At 39.1% G+C, this 19,472-nt stretch overlaps 1 protein-coding gene across 1 annotated transcript in view; it reads left to right on the top strand.

Annotated features, from left to right (window-relative positions):
• LOC306883921 (uncharacterized protein) overlaps positions 1–19,472 on the top strand; it is a 146,087-nt gene that overhangs the window by 66,411 nt on the left and 60,204 nt on the right. Inside the window, exons 15-16 of the mRNA XM_079439447.1 lie at positions 14,833–14,877; positions 18,779–18,814. Coding sequence (XP_079295573.1) covers positions 14,833–14,877; positions 18,779–18,814 — 81 coding nt within the window. The remainder of the gene's footprint in view (positions 1–14,832; positions 14,878–18,778; positions 18,815–19,472) is intronic.

Consider the following 19,472-nt stretch of genomic DNA (forward strand, 5'->3'; position numbering starts at 1 on the left):
TCCTTATATTGAAAAGCTTATTTCCTAGCAGTACTGTTAAGATTCCCAATAGGATAAAAGCCCTTGTTGGATATCAAAATGAATATAAAGGAAAATCTTTCAGCGGTTTTAAATCTGCAGCAGCTCCCAGACCAATTTCCTTTGCCTGTCCCATGGCGGGACCTTGTTGCAGTGTCTTGTGTTCCATTTCCAGTAGGATTCTGATAAAGATTGTACAATATCCAATAAGACTATAAGAATCAAACAATAAGAATTGTAAAATCTTGTAGGAATTGACATTTTATCCAGTAGGATTTTCTTTAATTCTTACAGGATTCTTAATTGATTCCTTTTAAATTGGTTCCAAATTATGATAGGAATTCCAGTTGGAATGCTGTGTGCATTCTTTTACAATTGTGAGAGACAATTGTGTAAGCTATGTCCTTTTTTATACTTTTATCCATATCTAAGTCCAGTATTTCATTTCATTTCTTACCATGATAATCAACTACAGATTCCACAAAAATTCAACACAACTACCTAATATTACAAATTACAACTGGATTTATATTGCAAATTATTAAATTTAGTTACATATAAAACAGTATTGTGAAATATTAATACAATTTGTTTTATTAACTGTTACAAATTAACTATAACAGTTTATTTTGTTTAAAAATAAAACATCCACCACAATTACCTAAATCATATTGTATATGTATAATATAAATGTTTTGTATGAATATGTCCAGCCTTGATTTCTTGTTTATTTAACACGATAATCAACTAGATTGCATATGTTTACTTTTTTACTTTTATTTACTACTTCTTAAATATAAAATTGCGTTATACGTGGTAAAAACAGTAATATAATTACTGAAATATTATTACAATTAAAAAAATTATTAACTGTTAAAAATTAACTGTTCATTTTTATTATATTTTAACGTGTAATTTATTCCAAAGGTAAATGCTAAATGTATTTTATCTAAGTTTTTGTGGGTGTATGTGTGTAAGTTTATTATTATTGTTTAATCATTAAAAATATATTAAGATAATATCAATACACACTAAACAAAACTGATGCTAAATAGCACTAAAAGTGGTTCATTGGCTTGTAATCATAGGGGAACCACTTTAAGTTCTATATAGCAGCTATATCAAATTAATTTAAAATTTAAAAATAGACATTTCAAGCTTTCTATACATATATTTATCTTGTCTTTGAGGCATGTTTTCGCTGAGGTTCTGGTTGTTTTATTTCCGTGTCTGTGAAGAGAGGTGACAGAGACAGAGATGACAGAGAACGCGTCCTGTTTATTTTCTTTATTCTACAAAATCACAGCGTGTTGTTGTTGTTATTATGAGTGTATACAAATAAAAGTAGACCCCTTACAGATTCGAATGGTGTATTGCTCTTATCTGAACAATCAAAAATGGCAGAGTAATTCAAGCTAATTTCTGCCTTATCAGGAAAATCTGCCACAAAACGCGTATTCGTGTTTGTCGGCCCCAGAGGGTTAAAGGTGTCATACAGAACTTTTGTCAAATGGTGCTATGTAGAACCATAAGAGGAACCCCATTTTTTATTTGTGTGTAACTTGTTTATTATGGTTCTTGTAGTATTTTTTTTTCCCCCTCTGTGGTTCTTCTCTAGATTGGTTGTTGTGTGTCTTTCCATATACATTTGCTTTGAAGAAACAATTGCTTCGGAGACAACGTGTACCATATATGTGTACATCTCTAACGTATAAACAGTTGTGTGGGTCTGACTATCTGTCTGTGGCTATGACACTTGAGTGTGAATGGGCAGCAAACACAAGCGCTTGTGCTGCTCCAGAATGACTCACAGTGACACCAGTTGTGGAGCATAGGATCAATTGGCACAAAAGAGACTTAATTTCATCAGACATCACTAGAAGAGCAACCTGTAGCCATGGAGACAAGACACTGGCTGGTGGCTGTCATGTCCTGTAGTGTTGGTTTCACGAGTGTATCTCATTGCATTTGAGCACTGCAAAAACATTACTTTCCTCACCCAAGCATGTACAGGCAGGTCTCTTCAGTGGTGTCTTTATACAAACACGCTCACAAAATATTGTCGGTAGGTTAACTGTAATGAGTGATAAGTGCTAAACTGCGTGAGGATGTATTGTTAGCTGCTTGTTGTGCTGATTTTTAATTACACCAATTACAGAGAAGACACTTTATTTCCAGGATGTTCTGAGCTTGACTATGAGTGGAAAAAGACAGTGCAGAAAAACGACTACATGGAAATATAATAAAGAAAACAGGCCATTACTCTTTCCTGGTAGATCTTTAGTTCTGCTCCTAAACCTAGTGAGCTGCCCGCATAGAAAGTATTTAAGGCATCAAATGTGTGGTCAAGAAGTCTTATTGTAGAAAAGACAACATTGTTGCCATCTGTCATACTTTGTTGTGCCCACTTTTGAAAGGTGCGTTCACATGGATGGCCATTCAGTTGTGTGTTTTTAGTTGCTTGTATGTATTTCTGCTTTTATCCAATTGCATTCAATGCATCTCATGGCTGCTCATTAACATAAGATTTGTTGAATTGTTAACAGTTGCTGTTGTTATCAGAAATTGCAGACTCATTGAAAATAAGTTATTTCTGGATGCTTTGTCATGGCAAATGCCCGTCATTGTAAACATCCCTTTATGTTGCAGAGAAGATGATGCCAAAATGCACTGCAATGGTGAGTACACTCTCAGAAAAGGTACAAAAGCTGTCATTGGTTCATAACCTTTATAAAAGAACTAATAGGTACCTTTTAGGTACAAATATGTACTCTTTACTTGCTCTTAATATTTAACTTTAAAGTACTGATGTTGCATTTTTAACAAGTTACAAAAGAGTACTGCCTCCGTGACAGCATTTGTACCTTTTTTCTGAGAGTGTAATAAGTTATAAATATAGTTCTTAAGTTTCATACAGTAGTTTTGCTAGTACATTGGAAAAACATTTAGTAGAAACAATTTTGACTCAGAAATTGCTAGTGCTTTACAAACAGTCACAAAGAAATGCCAAGTGACACGTTGAATTAAAGAAAAGTTTAAATACTCCAATAACTTTGAAAAATCATTTTTTAAAGTGTAAGATTGTTTTTGAGGTCTCTTATGCTCACAATAAGAGCCACACTTATTGGATCAAAAATAGTTCAAACAATAATATTTTGAAATGTTTCAGATGTTTTCAGGATTCTTTGATGAATAGTAAAAGAAAATCTTCAAAAGAAATCTTTTAAAATGTCTTTACTGTCAGTTTTGATATTTAATGGGTCCTTGCTTTTTTGACATCAAACCTTTAAATTGTGTTTGTACATATTTACGTATGTATTTTTATGCTGCTTAGGTTTTGTAGACTCCTATGTTTTGGAACAGTCTTATCAAATATATTACATCATACAAAATGGAAAAAGGGACTAAAGTTAGTTTGTTGATTCATTCTTTGCCTAAATAATTTTTTTTACAGTATAATAGTTTTATTACAAAAAATCCTGAATTACAGTTGTTCCACAGGTGTTAATAAAATGTTTGTCTTTGATCTCAGCAGAAAAATGTTTTGAGGAATATGCAGTGGGAGAAAGAGAATACTTCCTTTCCAAGCATGCTAACAGCTCATGGGAAATATATATGAGTGTGTATAGAGGATTAGATACTTTAATGACAGACATTACAGGCTCTTTCTGACTTATCATCTGACCTCTTCTTGGTATGAGAGTGTGTGTTCACTGCAGATTACTGGAGCTTTTGAAATGCTAGATCTGCCTTTATGTCCGTCATTCCCTCCTCCTCGCCCCCCATTCGTCCCTTTAACACGTTTTCTGTAATCCATGGCACCTGACCCACGCGGAGTCTCAGTGAGACTGTTGACATTTCAAATCAGGATTAGAGCGCTGCTTTAAAGAATACCCAGGTTGATGTTTGTTTGCTTTGCTCCTGGCAAGACAGAAGTGGGTTAGATGTAAGCAAACCATTTCATCTTAGTATACTCCGTCCAGCGGGTACGCTGACATTCTCCAGGCCCGTCTGTGTGGGGCACAGTTCAAATGAAAGATTAAAGCATGCGGTAAAACCGTCAGATAAGGCTTTGCAAGCTTCTGTCCTGAATGTGGAGATCTCTCGTGTTTGGTTCCATTAGCAGTTCTGTAATGTCTGAATTCCTCCGCTGAATGCTGAACCCTCTACTGATAAATAGAGGCTTGAATCTTCTGTACCGCAGCAACAGAAATGATCTGTGTTGAACTTTGTAGTTATCGTTTGAACAAGCCTACAGTAACTAAACAATTTAAAATGCAGTTTATTTCTGATGGCAAAGCTCAATTTTCAGCATCATTACTCAAGTCCTGAGTGTCACGTGATCCTTCAAAAATCATTCTAATATGCTGATTTGTTGAACATTTCTTGTCAATGTTGAAAACATCTTAATTTAATTTTTTTTAATTACATGATGCATTTAAATTAGAAATCTTTTGTAACATTACAAATGTATTTGCTGTCACTTTTCATTCTTTCTGAATCAAAGTATATTTCTTTCCAAAAAAAAATTAAAATCTTACTGACCCCAAATTTTTGAATGGTAGTGTAACATAGTATAATTGCAAGCAGAATTGTTCATTTCATATGATTCCCATTGATCTCGATCTTGAGAATATGCGTGATGCACGTGTAAATGGATATTTTCATAGGATTACAGTTAGTAGAGTTTACAGTTGTCATTAAAGTACTTTCAGACTCGGCAATTGGTTCAATTTATTTGAACTGGAAATCTATGTAAATGAGCATTAATCACACTGTATCTTTCTCGCTCTCTCTCTCTCTCTCTCTCTCTCTCTCTCTCTCTCTCTCTCTCTCTCTCTCTCTCACACACACACACATACACCTCCCACATGCCCCACATCTGGCTGCTCTCTAATGTATATCTGTGACCTAAACTTGGCCCTCAAAAGAACTCATAATAATCAAGGCCTCGAATGTTGTCTAATTTACAGGCCACACTGTGTTGCATAGCAACAGGCAGTGCAGCGCTGAGTGAGAGAGAGAGGTGATGCTGTGTGTGAGTGATCTGAGCTCTGTGTGAAAGGCTGAAGTGTCACACAATTGATCTCTTTCTTTCTGTCATGCAGAGATGCCCTTGTCTGACCAGGTCAGCCAACATCCACAGGTTTTATTTATTTATATTTATGAGACCTGGTCTGAAGGAAAAACAAGTATATATTATATATACATGTGTATATATAAATATATATTTATTGTATTTTTTTAACTCCTATATATATATATATTTGTATATATATGTATGTATATGTGTATATATGTGTGTGTGTATGGTCCAAAAGGTCCAAACACAAACATCAGTCAAATCAGGCGTCAGAACAAAGGGGCAGAGCACAATACCGTAAGTCAAGATATAGCAGGCAGGGTCGAAGACAGGTTATCAAACAGGAACAGTAGAAGGAACTAATGCTTGGTAAGGCAGAAAGACTGGCAATCCTTCGTGACTAGCACGTGAATAGTTCTCAGAATTTATGAGAGTCAAACAGGAAGTGACAGCAGAGGGAGCGGCCAGGTTCAGTACTTGGGTGAGAGCTCCCTCTGCTGGCTAGACGTTACAGAACCCCTCCCTCTAGGAGCGACTCCTGGAGCTCGACGTGGACATCCCCGTGGTCGTGGTGCTGGTCGATCGGGTCTGGCTCGATGAAACTCCTCGATGAGTGATGGATCCAGAATGTCCCGGGCGGCTACCCAGGATCTCTCCTCAGGTCCATAGCCCTCCCAGTCCACCAGATAATGGAGCTGACCCCCTCTTCGTCTCGAGTCCAGTAACTCATTCACCCTATATGCTGGGGTTCCATCAAAGTCCAGGGGTGGTGGTGGTTCTGGGGCTTCATGGCCAGGATCAGCTCCCGGATGGACAGGTTTGAGGAGGGACACATGGAAGGAGGGAGAGATACGATAGTTAGCAGGAAGCTCCAATTGGTATGTTACATTATTGATTTGTCTCAGTATTTTGAAAGGGCCCACATACCTGGGACTGAGCTTCCTGCTTGGTAGCCGTAATTTGATGTCTTTTGTGGAGAGCCAGACCCGTTGTCCTGGTTGATAGGGAGGGTGTGGGCGACGTTGTCTGTTGGCCTGGAATTCCTGTATTCTCACAGCCCGCTGGAGACTAACATGAGCTCTGTCCCACACCCTCTCACTACGCTGAATCCAGTCGTCCACTGCAGGAACCGAGGAGGGTTCACCAGACCACGGGAACAGAGGCGGTTGGAACCCCAGGACGCACTGGAAGGGGGTTAGACCTGTAGAGGAGTGGGTTAGAGAGTTTTGGGCGTATTCCGCCCATGGTAGGAACTCAGACCATCTGTGTTGTTCATGGCAGCAGTAACTTCGAAGATATCTTCCTATCTCTTAGTTGAGCCGTTCGACTTGCCCATTGGCTTGTGGATGATAGCCTGAAGTTAGACTGACGTTGATATCCAATTGACTGCAGAATGTCCTCCAGACCTGAGATGTGAATTGAGTACCTCGATCACTGACTATGTCTTCTGGTAGACCATAGACCCTAAAGACGTGTTGGAAGAGGGTTTGAGCGGTTTCCATGGCAGTGGGTAATTTAGGAAGAGGAATGATACGGCAGGACTTCGAGAACCGGTCGATGATGACCAGGATAGTGGCGTTATTATTTGACAGTGGAAGTTCAGTGACAAAGTCGATCGACAGATGGGACCATGGCCGTTGAGGAATGTGTAAAGGTTTGAGCAAACCTGAAGGCAATTCTTTAGGGGTTTTTGACTGAGCACAGATCTGACATGATTTGACATAATGGGTGACGTCTCGAGCCATGTTAATCCACCAGAAAGAGTTCTGTAAAAGTTGAAGGGTTCGAGAGATACCTGGATGACCGGAGCAGAGAGAAGTATGAACCCATTGCATGATTCGTTGTCTCAAAACTTGAGGTGCATAATGTTTTCCTGGGGGTGTGTTTGTGGGTGAGGGATCTTGTCGTTCTGCTTCTCTTAGTTCTTCCATGATGTCCCAAGAGACTGGGGCTAGGATGATCGAGCTGGGTAGGATGGGACCGGAGATGTGGTGTTCTGTGGAGGGGTCATATTGCCTGGAAAGAGCGTCTGCTTTACGTTCTTGCTGCCAGGTCAATAGGTTACTGTAAAGTTGAAGCGTGTGAAGAATAATGCCCAACGGACTTGACGGGGGTTAAGACGTTTGGCACCTTTTATATATTCAAGATTCTTATGGTCAGTTATCACTTGAAAGGGGTGAAGAGCTCCCTCAAGCCAGTGACGCCATTCTTCTATAGCTGCTTTCATGGAGAGTAGTTCCTTATTTCCAACATCATAGTTACGCACTGCGGGGTTCAGTTTCCTGGAGAAGAAAGCACATACAATTTGCTTGGTTGCCCTTGCCTCTGTGAGAGTACTGCACCTATGCCACAGTCTGAGGCATCCACTTCTAGGATGAATGGTTTGTTCGGATCAGGATGCTTCAGGATAGGGGCAGTCGTAAATCGTTCTTTCAATGTGTGGAAAGCGTTGTCAGCTTCTGATGTCCAAACCAGTTTTGAGGATTTATTCTTGAGGAGTGAGGTGAGGGGAGAGGCCACCATGCTATAATTTCGAATAAACCTCCTGTAGAAATTGGCAAATCCAAGGAATCTCTGCAGATCCTTGATGGTTCGTGGTTGTGGCCATTCCGTGACTGCCTGAACTTTGAGATCGTTCATCTTGACGCCCTGTGAACTGATGTGGTAACCCAGGAAGAAGGTTTGATTGACGTGGAATTCACACTTTTCAGCCTTGACATATAATTTATTCTCTAGAAGTCGGGAAAGGACTGCTCTGACATGGGAGATGTGTTCCTGTTCAGTTTTGAAAAAGATGAGGATATCATCGATGTAGGCGACCACGAACTTATTTAGAAGATCCTTGAAGATTTCATTGATGAAAGATTGGAATATTGCAGGAGAGTTGGCTAGCCCATACGGCATTACCTGATATTCATAGTGCCCCCTGGTGGTGAAAAAGGCTGTTTTCCCTTCATCCCCTTCTTTGATCCTGATGAGATTATATGCACTTATATGTACATCTTGGCCTCTCTGAGTTGTTCTAGTGCAGATGGTACTAATGGAAGGGGATAACGGAATTTAATGGTAATGTTATTCAGTCCTCTATAATCAATACACGGTCTTAGACCACCATCTTTTTTTCTCCACAAAGAAGAATCCTGCAGCTGCTGGGGAGGGTTGATGGTCGAATAAAACTGGAGTTCAGCACTTCATCCACATACTCCTCCATGGCTTGAGTTTCGTTTCTAGAAAGTGGATATATTTTACTCTTGGGGGGTTGTGTATTGGGCAGGAGGTCGATGGCACAGTCCCATGGTCTATGTGGGGGACGTTGAGTGGCTTTTACCTTGCTGAATACGTCAGAGAGATTTTGGTAGTAATGGGAGGTATGAACGTTCTTGTGTGTTTCAGGACTTTCCACACTGGTTGTGAGACATGATTGAGGTTTTGCAGTGATACAATGATTCATACAGAAGGATGACCAGCGTGTTAATTCACCTTGATGCCATGAGAGTTTGGGGTCGTGAGTAGAGAGCCATGTATATCCCAAAATAACTTTGTGTTTAGGAGAGTCGATTATGTAAAAGGTGATGGATTCTTTATGAAGAGTTCCAACCTGGAGTGTGAGTGTCTTGGTTTGGTGAGTGATGCCCTTGCCAATCTGTGCATTATTGATTAGTCTTGACTTGAATTGGTGGGGTGCAGGGTTGTGTTGAAATTTGATGTTTTGTGACAATGTCCTGGTGGATTAGATTCAGGGAAGCTCCCAAGTCGATAATCGCTGTGAGATCAAGAGACAATGTATCAGATCTTAAGACAACAGGGAGTGTGAAAGTTTTGTTACTTAAAAGGGAAAGATGTTCAATATTTACCCGAGGAGTGGTTTGGAGCTTGTGGGGGCATCCTAAACTGCGGTGACCTGACTCACCGCAGTAAAAACACAGGCGTTGATGTCGCCTCCGTTCTCTCTCCCTCTCAGATAGTCGAGAAGTGTTTAATTGCATGGGTTCCTCAGAAGAAAACATCTCAACAGGGTTAGAAGAAAAAACGTTGGTCTGTCCAGACTTTCCACTTTTCTTCTTAGGAGTTTGTATCATGAGGTTATCAATCCTGATGGCGAGCGTGACGCAATCGGAGAAGGCGGATCCCTCACCCTTACATGCAAGTTCTGTCTGAAGATCGCAGTTAACCCTCTGGGCCCTGAGCGTGTTTTGGGGGCCTGGAGAACTTTCGACATGCCCTGACATTTGTGCTTTTTTCAGTTGCTTATAAAAATATAAATGGCTAAAGTCTAATAACACTGTAAACAGCACAAACTGGGCTACAATAATATGTTAGCAACATTTATGTACATGATTGTGTTTTTGAGAAAACAACGTTTATGCGTGGTTAGTGAAAAACTAAAATTTTGAAGTCACTCAAATAAGACCATTAAACGCATACAGAACAATTGTTTACAAGACTTTTGAGAACCAGATCTTGTAGGCTAGAATATTTACTTCACAATTATGTGAAAATCATCTTGTTTATTTGCTCACAGAAAACAATACATTGATTTAAATTTTTAAAGACATGTTTTGTGTTCGAAATCCAATATGCGAGGGAGTGGTAATGGGCTTGAATAGTAAGTGGTTCTCACCTGAGAGACAAAGGGCCCTCCCCTAAAGGTGCTAATGGCCCATCAGTGTGACTGTGACTGAGGCAGGTAAGACAGTGTGAGGAGACTGAAAAAATGGGTTTTTTAAATGATTTGTATTTTATTTACAACACAGTATAATAACAGTATAAAAACATACATAATGAAGGTCAAAGACACATTATTGTGCACACTGATCTAACCACAGAGATGTGAACAGACTTTAACTCGTTCCTGCAACAGATTCTGTTCAACAAGTGAAACAGATAAATCATACCTGATATTTACGTGTAATTTAAGTGTTTCTGCTACTTTCCATGGATTCAAGAAGAAACTGTTGAACTTCTGATGTTAGTGCAGCGCTCTCAGAGGAAAACCGTTGGAAGAGACTGAAAGTTAGCAGGATTCATCATCTGTAGTGCAGGTGTCTGATTCAATAAAATACAAACATTTACAAGAAATTTAAATACAATGAATTGCCCATCATATTCACAATGTTTTACTGGATTTCAAACATTTTAGTCAGGAATTATAGCCACCCTGAACATCATGTATGATTTTATAGTATAGAAGATATGATTCTGCAGTCATAGATTCTGTACTATAAAAGGATATACTTCGTACTATAAAACATATATTTTATATCTGAGAACTAATTGTTATCGTTTAGCACGTTATTAAAATATATTTGTGAACAGATTATTAATAATAAACATGGTCTAAACATTCTTAGATGCGTAGCATTTATCGTGTTGTAGTTTGGGAACAACCCAACTAGTAATGTGTTCAAGTTAATGTCACAATAACACGTTAACTAATGCAGAAAATAAACATTACTTACTCATCAGATCGATTTTGAGGGAAATCCAGCCTTTACTCAGCGCGTCTTCTTCCAGAAAGTAACAGTAGCAGCGATGAACTCCTCACTGACGCTGACGCTTTGTTTATGCTCCGCGCGCGCGGGTCACGTGGTTATTTGCATGTGAACGCGAGGGGGCGGGATCTCATTAAAAATAATGAGTTAGACGGGACAGACTGGACATCGTGTTGGTTTCATAAGGATTACTTCATCACAGAATATTTGTTTTCGATATGACTTACTTCATTTGAAAGAAGACACTTCAAGCTTCCTATAGAGATAACTCTCATGTGTCTGTGTTGAGTATTCGCTGAGTTACACTTCATTTTAGTGACGCATTTCTGAAAACAGATCGCGGAGACGGAGAAGACCGAGAGCGCACGCTGTTTGTTTTCTTTATTCTTCAAAAGCACAAAGTTTAGTTGTTGTTGTGAGTGAATACAAATAAAAGAAGACCCCTTACAGATTCGAATGGTGTATTTCTCTTATCTGAACGATCAAAAATGGCAGAGTAATTCAAGCTCTTTTCTGCCTTATCAGGAAAATCTGCCCCAAAACGCGTATTCGCGTTTGTCGGGCTCAGAGGGTTAAGGCTTTTATTAAACATAGCTTTTAAAGCGACATCATTCCATCCATTCTGGGCAGCGAGCGTTCAGAATTCAATAGCAAATTCGGCAGCGGTGCGGTTACCTTGTGGGAGGTTGATGAGCTGTGTCGAAACATCTCTTCCGCCATGAGGGTATTCGAACACTTCGCGGAGTTGCTGAATGAAGTACGTCACTGAACTCCTCAGTCGGGAGTCCGAGTCCCAAACGGCTGCTGCCCAATCGATAGCTCTGTCCATCAAAAGTGTCAGGATGAAAGCGCACCTTTTCCCCTCTGATTCAAATCTCTCTCCTTGGTGATCCAGATAAACCTGCACTTGGCGAATAAAGCCCTTGCATTGTTCAGCGGTTCCGTCGAATTTATCAGGGAGTGCGAAGCTTACGGTCTTCGGTGGGGGCAGAAGGGAAGGGGCGAATGTAGTGCGTCAGATGTTCGTTGATGGACCGCTGTTGGGTGAGTTGTTCCTGAAATCCTTGGAGCATTTCTGTTTGATATGAGACTGCTGCTTGTAGATTCGACACTTTCGCTGGATTCATAGTAGGTGAAGTATTCTGTAACAAGGACGCTGGAGTTTGGTTAGAATCCATAAGCGGAAGTTTATTAGAGGACAGGGCTGGTCAGTAAAACAGGCAGAAGGTCAAACCAGAGAAGCAGTTAGATCATTCGTCAAACACAGGGGCAACATCAAAGACAATGGTGATAAGGCAGGCAAAAGGTCCAAACACAAACATCAGTCAAATCAGGCGTCAGAACAAAGGGGCAGAGCACAATACTGTAAGTCAAGATATCAGGCAGGGTCGAAGACAGGTTATCAAACAGGAAAAGTAGAAGGAACAAAGACTTGGTAAGGCAGAAAGACTGGCAATTCTTTGTGACTAGCACGTGAACAGGTCTCAGAATTTATGAGAGTCAAACAGGAAGTGACAGCAGAGGGAGCGGCCAGGTTAAGTACTCGGGTGAGGGCTCCCTCTGCCTCTACATTTTTATATAGCTTTTGTTGTCTTGTGGTTTTCAGACAGCACAGACTGAGACCGGAACAAACCATTAATTGACCCGTTTCGCCAACTCTACGCAATGTTAACCTATCATTAACGCTGATAACAACCTGCTTGGTTTTCAATGAGCAGCATAATCAGATGATGGATTTAAACTTTCAGAGCCATGAGAATTACATATTGCAACTTTTCCTTTTATATTTCCTCATGTTATCTGTGTATAATAATGCCTCACTTAGCAAAACAAACATAATTGCAATGGCATTATTGAACTAGCTAGTAATTGATATTTTACAAAAATATGTGCTGTAGTTGTAAATGAGTAGGAGGAGTTGAGGTTGTTCTTATTACTTTCAGTTGGATTGTAATGAATTGGTGTAAGTAACTAATTTTTACTCATCACACTCTAAAAAATGCTGGGTTAAATACAACCCAGTGCTGGGTAAATATTGGACAGAACACATGCTGGGTTGTTTTCAAATGTTTTAAATGTTTAACCCAATATTCTGGGCAGTAACCCAACCGCTGGGTCTAAACAACCCAATCACTGGGTTCGTCCATAGTTTACCCAGCACTGGGTTCTATTTAACCCAGCATTATTTAGAGTGGCAGGTTTTTTTTTTTTAATTGTTGATGCTACAGACATGAATGGTACATTCAAATTGTTTGTTGAATCAAAGCCTTGTTGATAATGTGGGTGAGAAGACTGAATGGTAAATCCTGCTCAACTGTTTTGGTTCTGGTTTCTAGCTGGTCCAAGCTAGATATTAGCTGATCATTGGTTGGTCGACCACCCACAATCATCCAAAAGCCACAATAAACCTGCTATAGCTACTATCCTTCAATACCATGAAAAAGACACAATCCACATCAAGTGACTAGCATATCATAGAGTCTCAGGGACAGACAGTAAACATCCACCTAGAAACACCCAAGCAAATATCCAAAACCACCCACCCTAGAATAAGGCCATAGTTACAAAATAGTGGCTGGATTCACAAAATCTTTGTAAGAAGTTAAGAAATTTCTACATGTGTTTCTTGAAAAATATTTGAAGTTGTCAAATATATACAAAGTTCTGGTATGAAATTCTAGATGGTGCAATTCGATAGATCTAACTCACATGGCACAGCTGATTGGTTCTCTCCTATATCGGTAGCCAATGAGCTCGCTGTTCAACATTCAAATACTTGGCAGTGTTTGCTGTAGCACTTCAGAAACCCTCCGCCTTCCCCAGCTCCACCAGTATAGATCTGCTATGGGATGATCACGTATGCTATGGGGGTTATTCATACGTTATATGTGCAGTAGCTGTATTCCTTACATGCTCACAGCAGCATGTTGTGGATGTATTGGCAGTAGCAAGTCTCGAAAATAACAAAACTTTGCTTAAACTTTGCTTTGCAATAGCTTTGGTTATCTGATTGATGCCAGACTCACTGATAAACTTAATGAAAACGCAATAAAAGGCCATCTTTTTGCACTACCTGTAGATTACTGTGATAATCATTAGTAATATGTATTATATAGCTAGTGTTACAGTGTAATGCTTAGTATTTGAAACAACAGAATAAATTCATTAAACATCATACCTTTGGGGATTTTAAACAAGATAGTGGGAATTTCAGACAATGTCCTACACGAGTATCTGCTGAGACGCCTTCTGCTTACTGTTTCATCATTAAGGTTAATGTCCATTATTGCTCTGATATATCCTGGAAACACATACACACATCCATTCAAACAGGGCCTGATGATGACAGCGGCTCATTCATCAGGAGTTCTTTATGTTGCAGGTAATGAAAATGACAAACACCGGCAAAATCGACATCATCGAATCAAAGAGTATGTAAATGAACAGTTCTGAGGATACAGACGAGCCACTGGCTTTTGTGTGCACGTTCCACTTCCTCTTTCATCCAACCATGAACAGCGATCTCACAAACACTCCCCACACAGACAAAAAAAAAAGACAAAAAACAGTTTGGTCCTCTGCCTCCCCCTGCTGAATTCTTAATAATGGTGTACATATTGCTGAAATTGCAGCGTGTGCTTGTATATAAAATGTCTCCATAAAATTAATTTAGCAAAGAAGACGCAGCCATCAAAGAAACGTCCGGCTTATTCATCGAGGGACAATGTGGAAACTAATTTCCCCGAGGTTGCCACACCGACTGTCTTTATGCCAGTTTTTCCGATACGCTCGTGTCATCGCGCCGCACCGAAAATTAAACCGGTGACTGGCAGTTTTGATGGCTTTCATTGAGCCCACCTCATGCACTTTGCCTTTTCGTGTGTTTCGAGCATACGAATTGAAGGCGCTTATTATATTTGTGAATAGTCCATTATGTCCAGGCGAGCATTCAGGGCCATGCTCAGGGGCCTGTTCTGTTTGTCACATAGGGCCTGTTTTGATTGATGTGGCCATGGTTTGTCACAGCTTGTAGGGAGGTGGTAGACTTGGGTGGTATAGAGAAAGCGATGCACCACACAGAGCTCTGCAATTAAGCTGTTTTCTTTCTGTTAATTAAAAGCAAATTAGTCACGCAACAAGAGGAGCTGTCTTCTCCTAATTGGCACCCAGCATTGCCAAACATGAACCTGTTGTTGAAATGGTCTGTCTTTTCTTACACTTTCATTTTCTGTCTTGCAGGGTCGACGGGGGAAAACAGGAGGGCCAGGGACTCCAGGACCACCGGTAAGAATTACAGTTTATAGTTTGAGAAACACTGACAAGAAAATATTCAGTATTGAGGGAGGCCAAAAGTGAAAATTTAATAATTTGGCCACTTTAAAAAGCTTGAATGGCCTTTCCCAACCAATCATGAGCTTGGCATTGCAACAGGAGAAGAAAATTAAACTTAATTCAAAATATGTTCTCTGTAATCCAGCATTTCTATTATTTTTCTTAGTTTTTAAGTGAATTTGCAAAGACCCCACAAAGTATTTCTATAGCCGCTTTTCCACCGAAATTACCTGGAACAATTTGTCCCAGGAACTTTTTTGTCCTGCAGACCTGATGCTGTCTGCGTTTCCATTGCGGTCTAAAGTACCGTGAAGATTAGGCAAATAGTCTGGTGACGTAGGTATGCGTGCGTTTCTCAATACCAAGTACACAAATGTCGAATGTGAACTCCCGGGGACGGGACGACGCAAGTCCGGTATGTCTGAAAATGGAACACCAGCGTACTTGATAATGTCAGTCAGCTCACCTTGGCTACTGCAATTTTCTTCACTGTATTTACAATAAGACGAGATATGATATAAGCATATTAATAGCTGCAGAAAAAGTATCAATCATATCTCAAAATTGTATCTTAATTTTATAAAATTACCTCAAAATTATATCTCATGTTTAACCACTACAGAGACATCAGAGCCAGTGGCAAATGTCAGAAGGACTAGCCAAGTTGAGGCTGCTCTCATCAGGATACATGAGCACTGAGCGCCTGCTGATCGCGTGGAGCTCACGTCTCCGAAATCGGCGAAGCACATTTTCAAACAGGCGCTGTCTTTATAAATAAACTGCAGATTTGAGTTTAAAACAACTACATTCTCGCCTGTAATACTCTTAAAACAACATTTCATGACACATTAACAGTAATATTTTGAAAATTATGCAAATATGGTGGTTGAAATACAATGCTGCGTGAACTCAACCATTCAGAATGTTTAGCGCCCAAGTCCCACCCCCGAAAGTTCCAGACCTTTGAAAAAGTACTTCCTCGTGAGCAGGGACTTTCTGAGGGGCAAATTTTTACCCGGAACTTTATTTAGATCCTGGTTCCGGCAGTAGAAACATACAGAGTACTGGCCCAAAGTCCCAAAAAAGTGCGGTGGAAAAAGTGTTGTATATAATTCTATTTCTGTTCTTGAAGTGTGCATTTGCTTTATTCCTGCCTGCCTGATTTTATATTTTATGTAATACAATGAAATTCATAAATTATTTCAAGTGTCCAATTAATCTTTAGAGGCTCTGCATCTTAGACATATTTAGATATTTTTACAGTTCAGGAATTGATTTGATATGCAGGAGTAAATTACAAACAGAGTGGATTGGTTCAGAGGATTTACAGTAGTTTTATTAAATTAGTGCAGAAAAGCGCTATTAATAAATAAAAAAATAACTTTTGAGTTTGATACCTGATATTTGGTGTATATGAGCATTAATATCATGCCCACACAGAATCTGTGCCCGCAAAGCTCTGCAGAAATCTCCACATATCTCTGCGCCTGTCATTCAAAAAGTTTTAAACCCTGAGTTTTTTGTCTTATATATTTATTTTAGTGAGATATTTCAGCTACTAACAAGTGTAATGGCTCCATTTTACCATATTTAAATCCAGCGTTCTGCAAGATTTCTCCTAGAGCTTGAAATGTTTTATTCCAAAAGTATTTCAAGTTTTTGTTTCCAAATACTGTTTAAACAGTTCATTTTAATTAAATGGAATTAGAAAATAAATAAATATTAAATTGATGGAAAAATACATTTATATAATTGAACATAGGTTTTGAAATGCAGCTCATTTTTACCATTTCATTTATATCACTTCTCTGCCTAATTTCATGCCCATGCTATTCGTTTCAGATTCAGAAAGCATAGTTGTCATAAATCTGCTTCAAAAGCAAACAAAATTTGTCATTGTGCATAATAGACAGATACCTGCTGCTATATTCATCCCCCTCCAGATGAGTTTTGCATTGGTTCAGGTGAAATCTCCATCACATGCGCTGTTTGGCTCAACGTTTCAAATTACGATTTCAAGCAGCCCAGAGGGCCATATTAAGAGCAGTCCCATGCATAAGTGTTATTGAAGATCCTGATGAGACTCTCAAAGGGGCCCTAGTTTACTGCTTGATAAATAGTCATCTCATCAAAGCCATGGCATCAGTATGGAAATGTGTGTGACTTCAAAATCACACACACACACACTTCAGGCTTTGAAACGTATGTTGCATCATAAATTTCTGGCATATTTACATTGCCTTTGGCTTTGTGGTTGTACCCACATATGTGGAACTGGATAAACATTGCCAGCTTTACTGATTCTATTTTAAGTGGGAAATGAGTGATTAATGCATTGCTATATTGAATGAAAACGTAAAGGAAGACTTCACCCGAAAATGGAAAATCTGGTATTATTTGCTCGCTTGTGTTCTAAAACCATTTGGCATTTTTTGTTCAGACTGTGCTGGTTGCTCTTTTCCATTCAGGTACTATAAATAGGAACTATTTAAGAAAAAGCATCAAAAAGTGGTTCATTTGACTTGTGGACTACAGTAAGTCTTCTGAAGTCATGCGATAGCTTTGTGTAAGGAACAGACTGATTTTGAAGTAGTTATTCGGCGATAAATTTCACGAGTAATTATGTTCACTACTGTAAATCTGACTTGTGAACGAATCATTTAGACTTGTTTTGTGAATCAGATCAGCTGGTTCATTGAAAATATTCAAGTAAAGTCACTTATTTATGAAATGCTTTATACAATACAAATTGTTTCAAAGAAGTTTTAAAGTAATAAACAGTAAAGTAACATAATCAGCTTCAAAAATGGGATGAATTAAAATTCTGCTCTAAAGCAGCTCAAACAAGACAATAGTGTCATTATTCATCTCAAGCCAGTTCAGTGTTTGTTCAGATTCAATTCAATAACATTGTAACGTTCATCAATTATGAATCAAATTTGATTCAACTTTAAAGCATGTCATTCAGTGCCAGATGTTGAGACTTTTGGTGCAAGGGTCTATTTTTCCACACAAATCTATCATATTGCTTCAGAAGACTTAGAAGTATGGATCATATGGAACAGATTTAAAAATCATTTATATATGATATGATATATATCCATTTATATGGACCTTTTCAACAGCCAATTAATTGTAATTGCATTTTCTAGAAAGTAAATATGACTGACTTTTCATTTTTGGTTCAGCTGTTTCTTTAAAGATTCACTAAGCTGCAAAACGAATTGCAAATGTTGCCTGATCTGCTCCGCATACTAACAGTGACTGACCGTTTAGTTTCACACATGCTACTGTAAATCTGTCAATTTTCATTACAGGGAAGTTATAAAGTGGTGGACACAAAGTCATAAGAGTCGGGAGGGAAGTGGTTGTGACATTTTTAAATGGCAGTGTCTCGATAATTTCCATGGCATGTGCCAACCTTGCTTCTGTCCTCGGGAGCTGGCATTTATGAGTGTCCTGTCGTCGGTGGTGGTGGGGAGGAGGAGGGCCCCGGGCGGCACAGACATCCTCCCCCAGCCTCTTGGTGTCGAGGAATGCCATGTGCGGTCCAGGAGGCCCTTATCTGTCTGGATGTTTAGTTGAGCTGATGTGTCTAGTGACCTTTGTCAAGGACATTCGCAGGTGTTGTTGCTCCAGTCGTGGGCGAAAGAGGCTAATACGCAGCGAATGCTGCCCTGGTTGCAGGGTCAGGCGGTTAAGGCTGAATTTACATTTTGTTTTGCATTTTACAATATTGGATTTTGGGTTTTGCTCAAATAAGCTTCCTTGCCCAAGACATTTTGAAATGAGCTTCCAAATGAAGTGTAAATGATTTGATTTACTCATATTGAGATTTATTTCTTCAACACAGGGTCCACCTGGAACATGCGATGCTGAAGCTGTTAAGGTAAGATTTAGCTGTTTTTGAAGATTTAAATGTGATCATTTTGTCTTTTTTTTTTTTTAAAGCAAAAACTCTAAGCTATTTTTAGGTTGGAAAGTGTAAACTCTGTGGCACTTTCAAAACATACTTAGCAATGTTTAAGCAGCCTGACCAGCCTGGCATAGCAACATGGGCTCAACCAGTGGCATTGGGGGCAACCTTTTTTTTTTTTTGATCAATAGTAGACAGGAAAGTGTTCATGACTGTCTAAAAAATTGTCACTGTGTTTGTGGTTCTGTTTGGTGACTCCAATGGTTTTAAGACAACTAGATGTATAAAAACGTTTTCTTCTGCACTGTTTTACTTTAAGTTGATTGTTTTATTATCAAAGGCCCTGTCATTTAATGTGCCCTTTATGTATTTGTTGAAATTTATAAGACCATAGGTTGTCCCATTTGTTTCATGATTGGGAAGGATGCTCCCAAGCATCCCCTTTTGGCCACCATGAGTCTTTTTTTCATGAGAAATTACAGCTTTTTTTGTGAACTTCTTTGTAAACTTTGTTTAACTATTTTTAATTGTAATTTTTGTGTAAAATAATTTAGTCTTTTTATATTTAATTATACATATTTTTATAATTTATTCTAGGAAAATTTGATATTGAACATTGGTGAATGAGATT

Source organism: Barbus barbus (assembly GCF_936440315.1).
Source record: "Barbus barbus genome assembly, chromosome: 18".
NCBI lineage: Eukaryota > Metazoa > Chordata > Actinopteri > Cypriniformes > Cyprinidae > Barbus > Barbus barbus.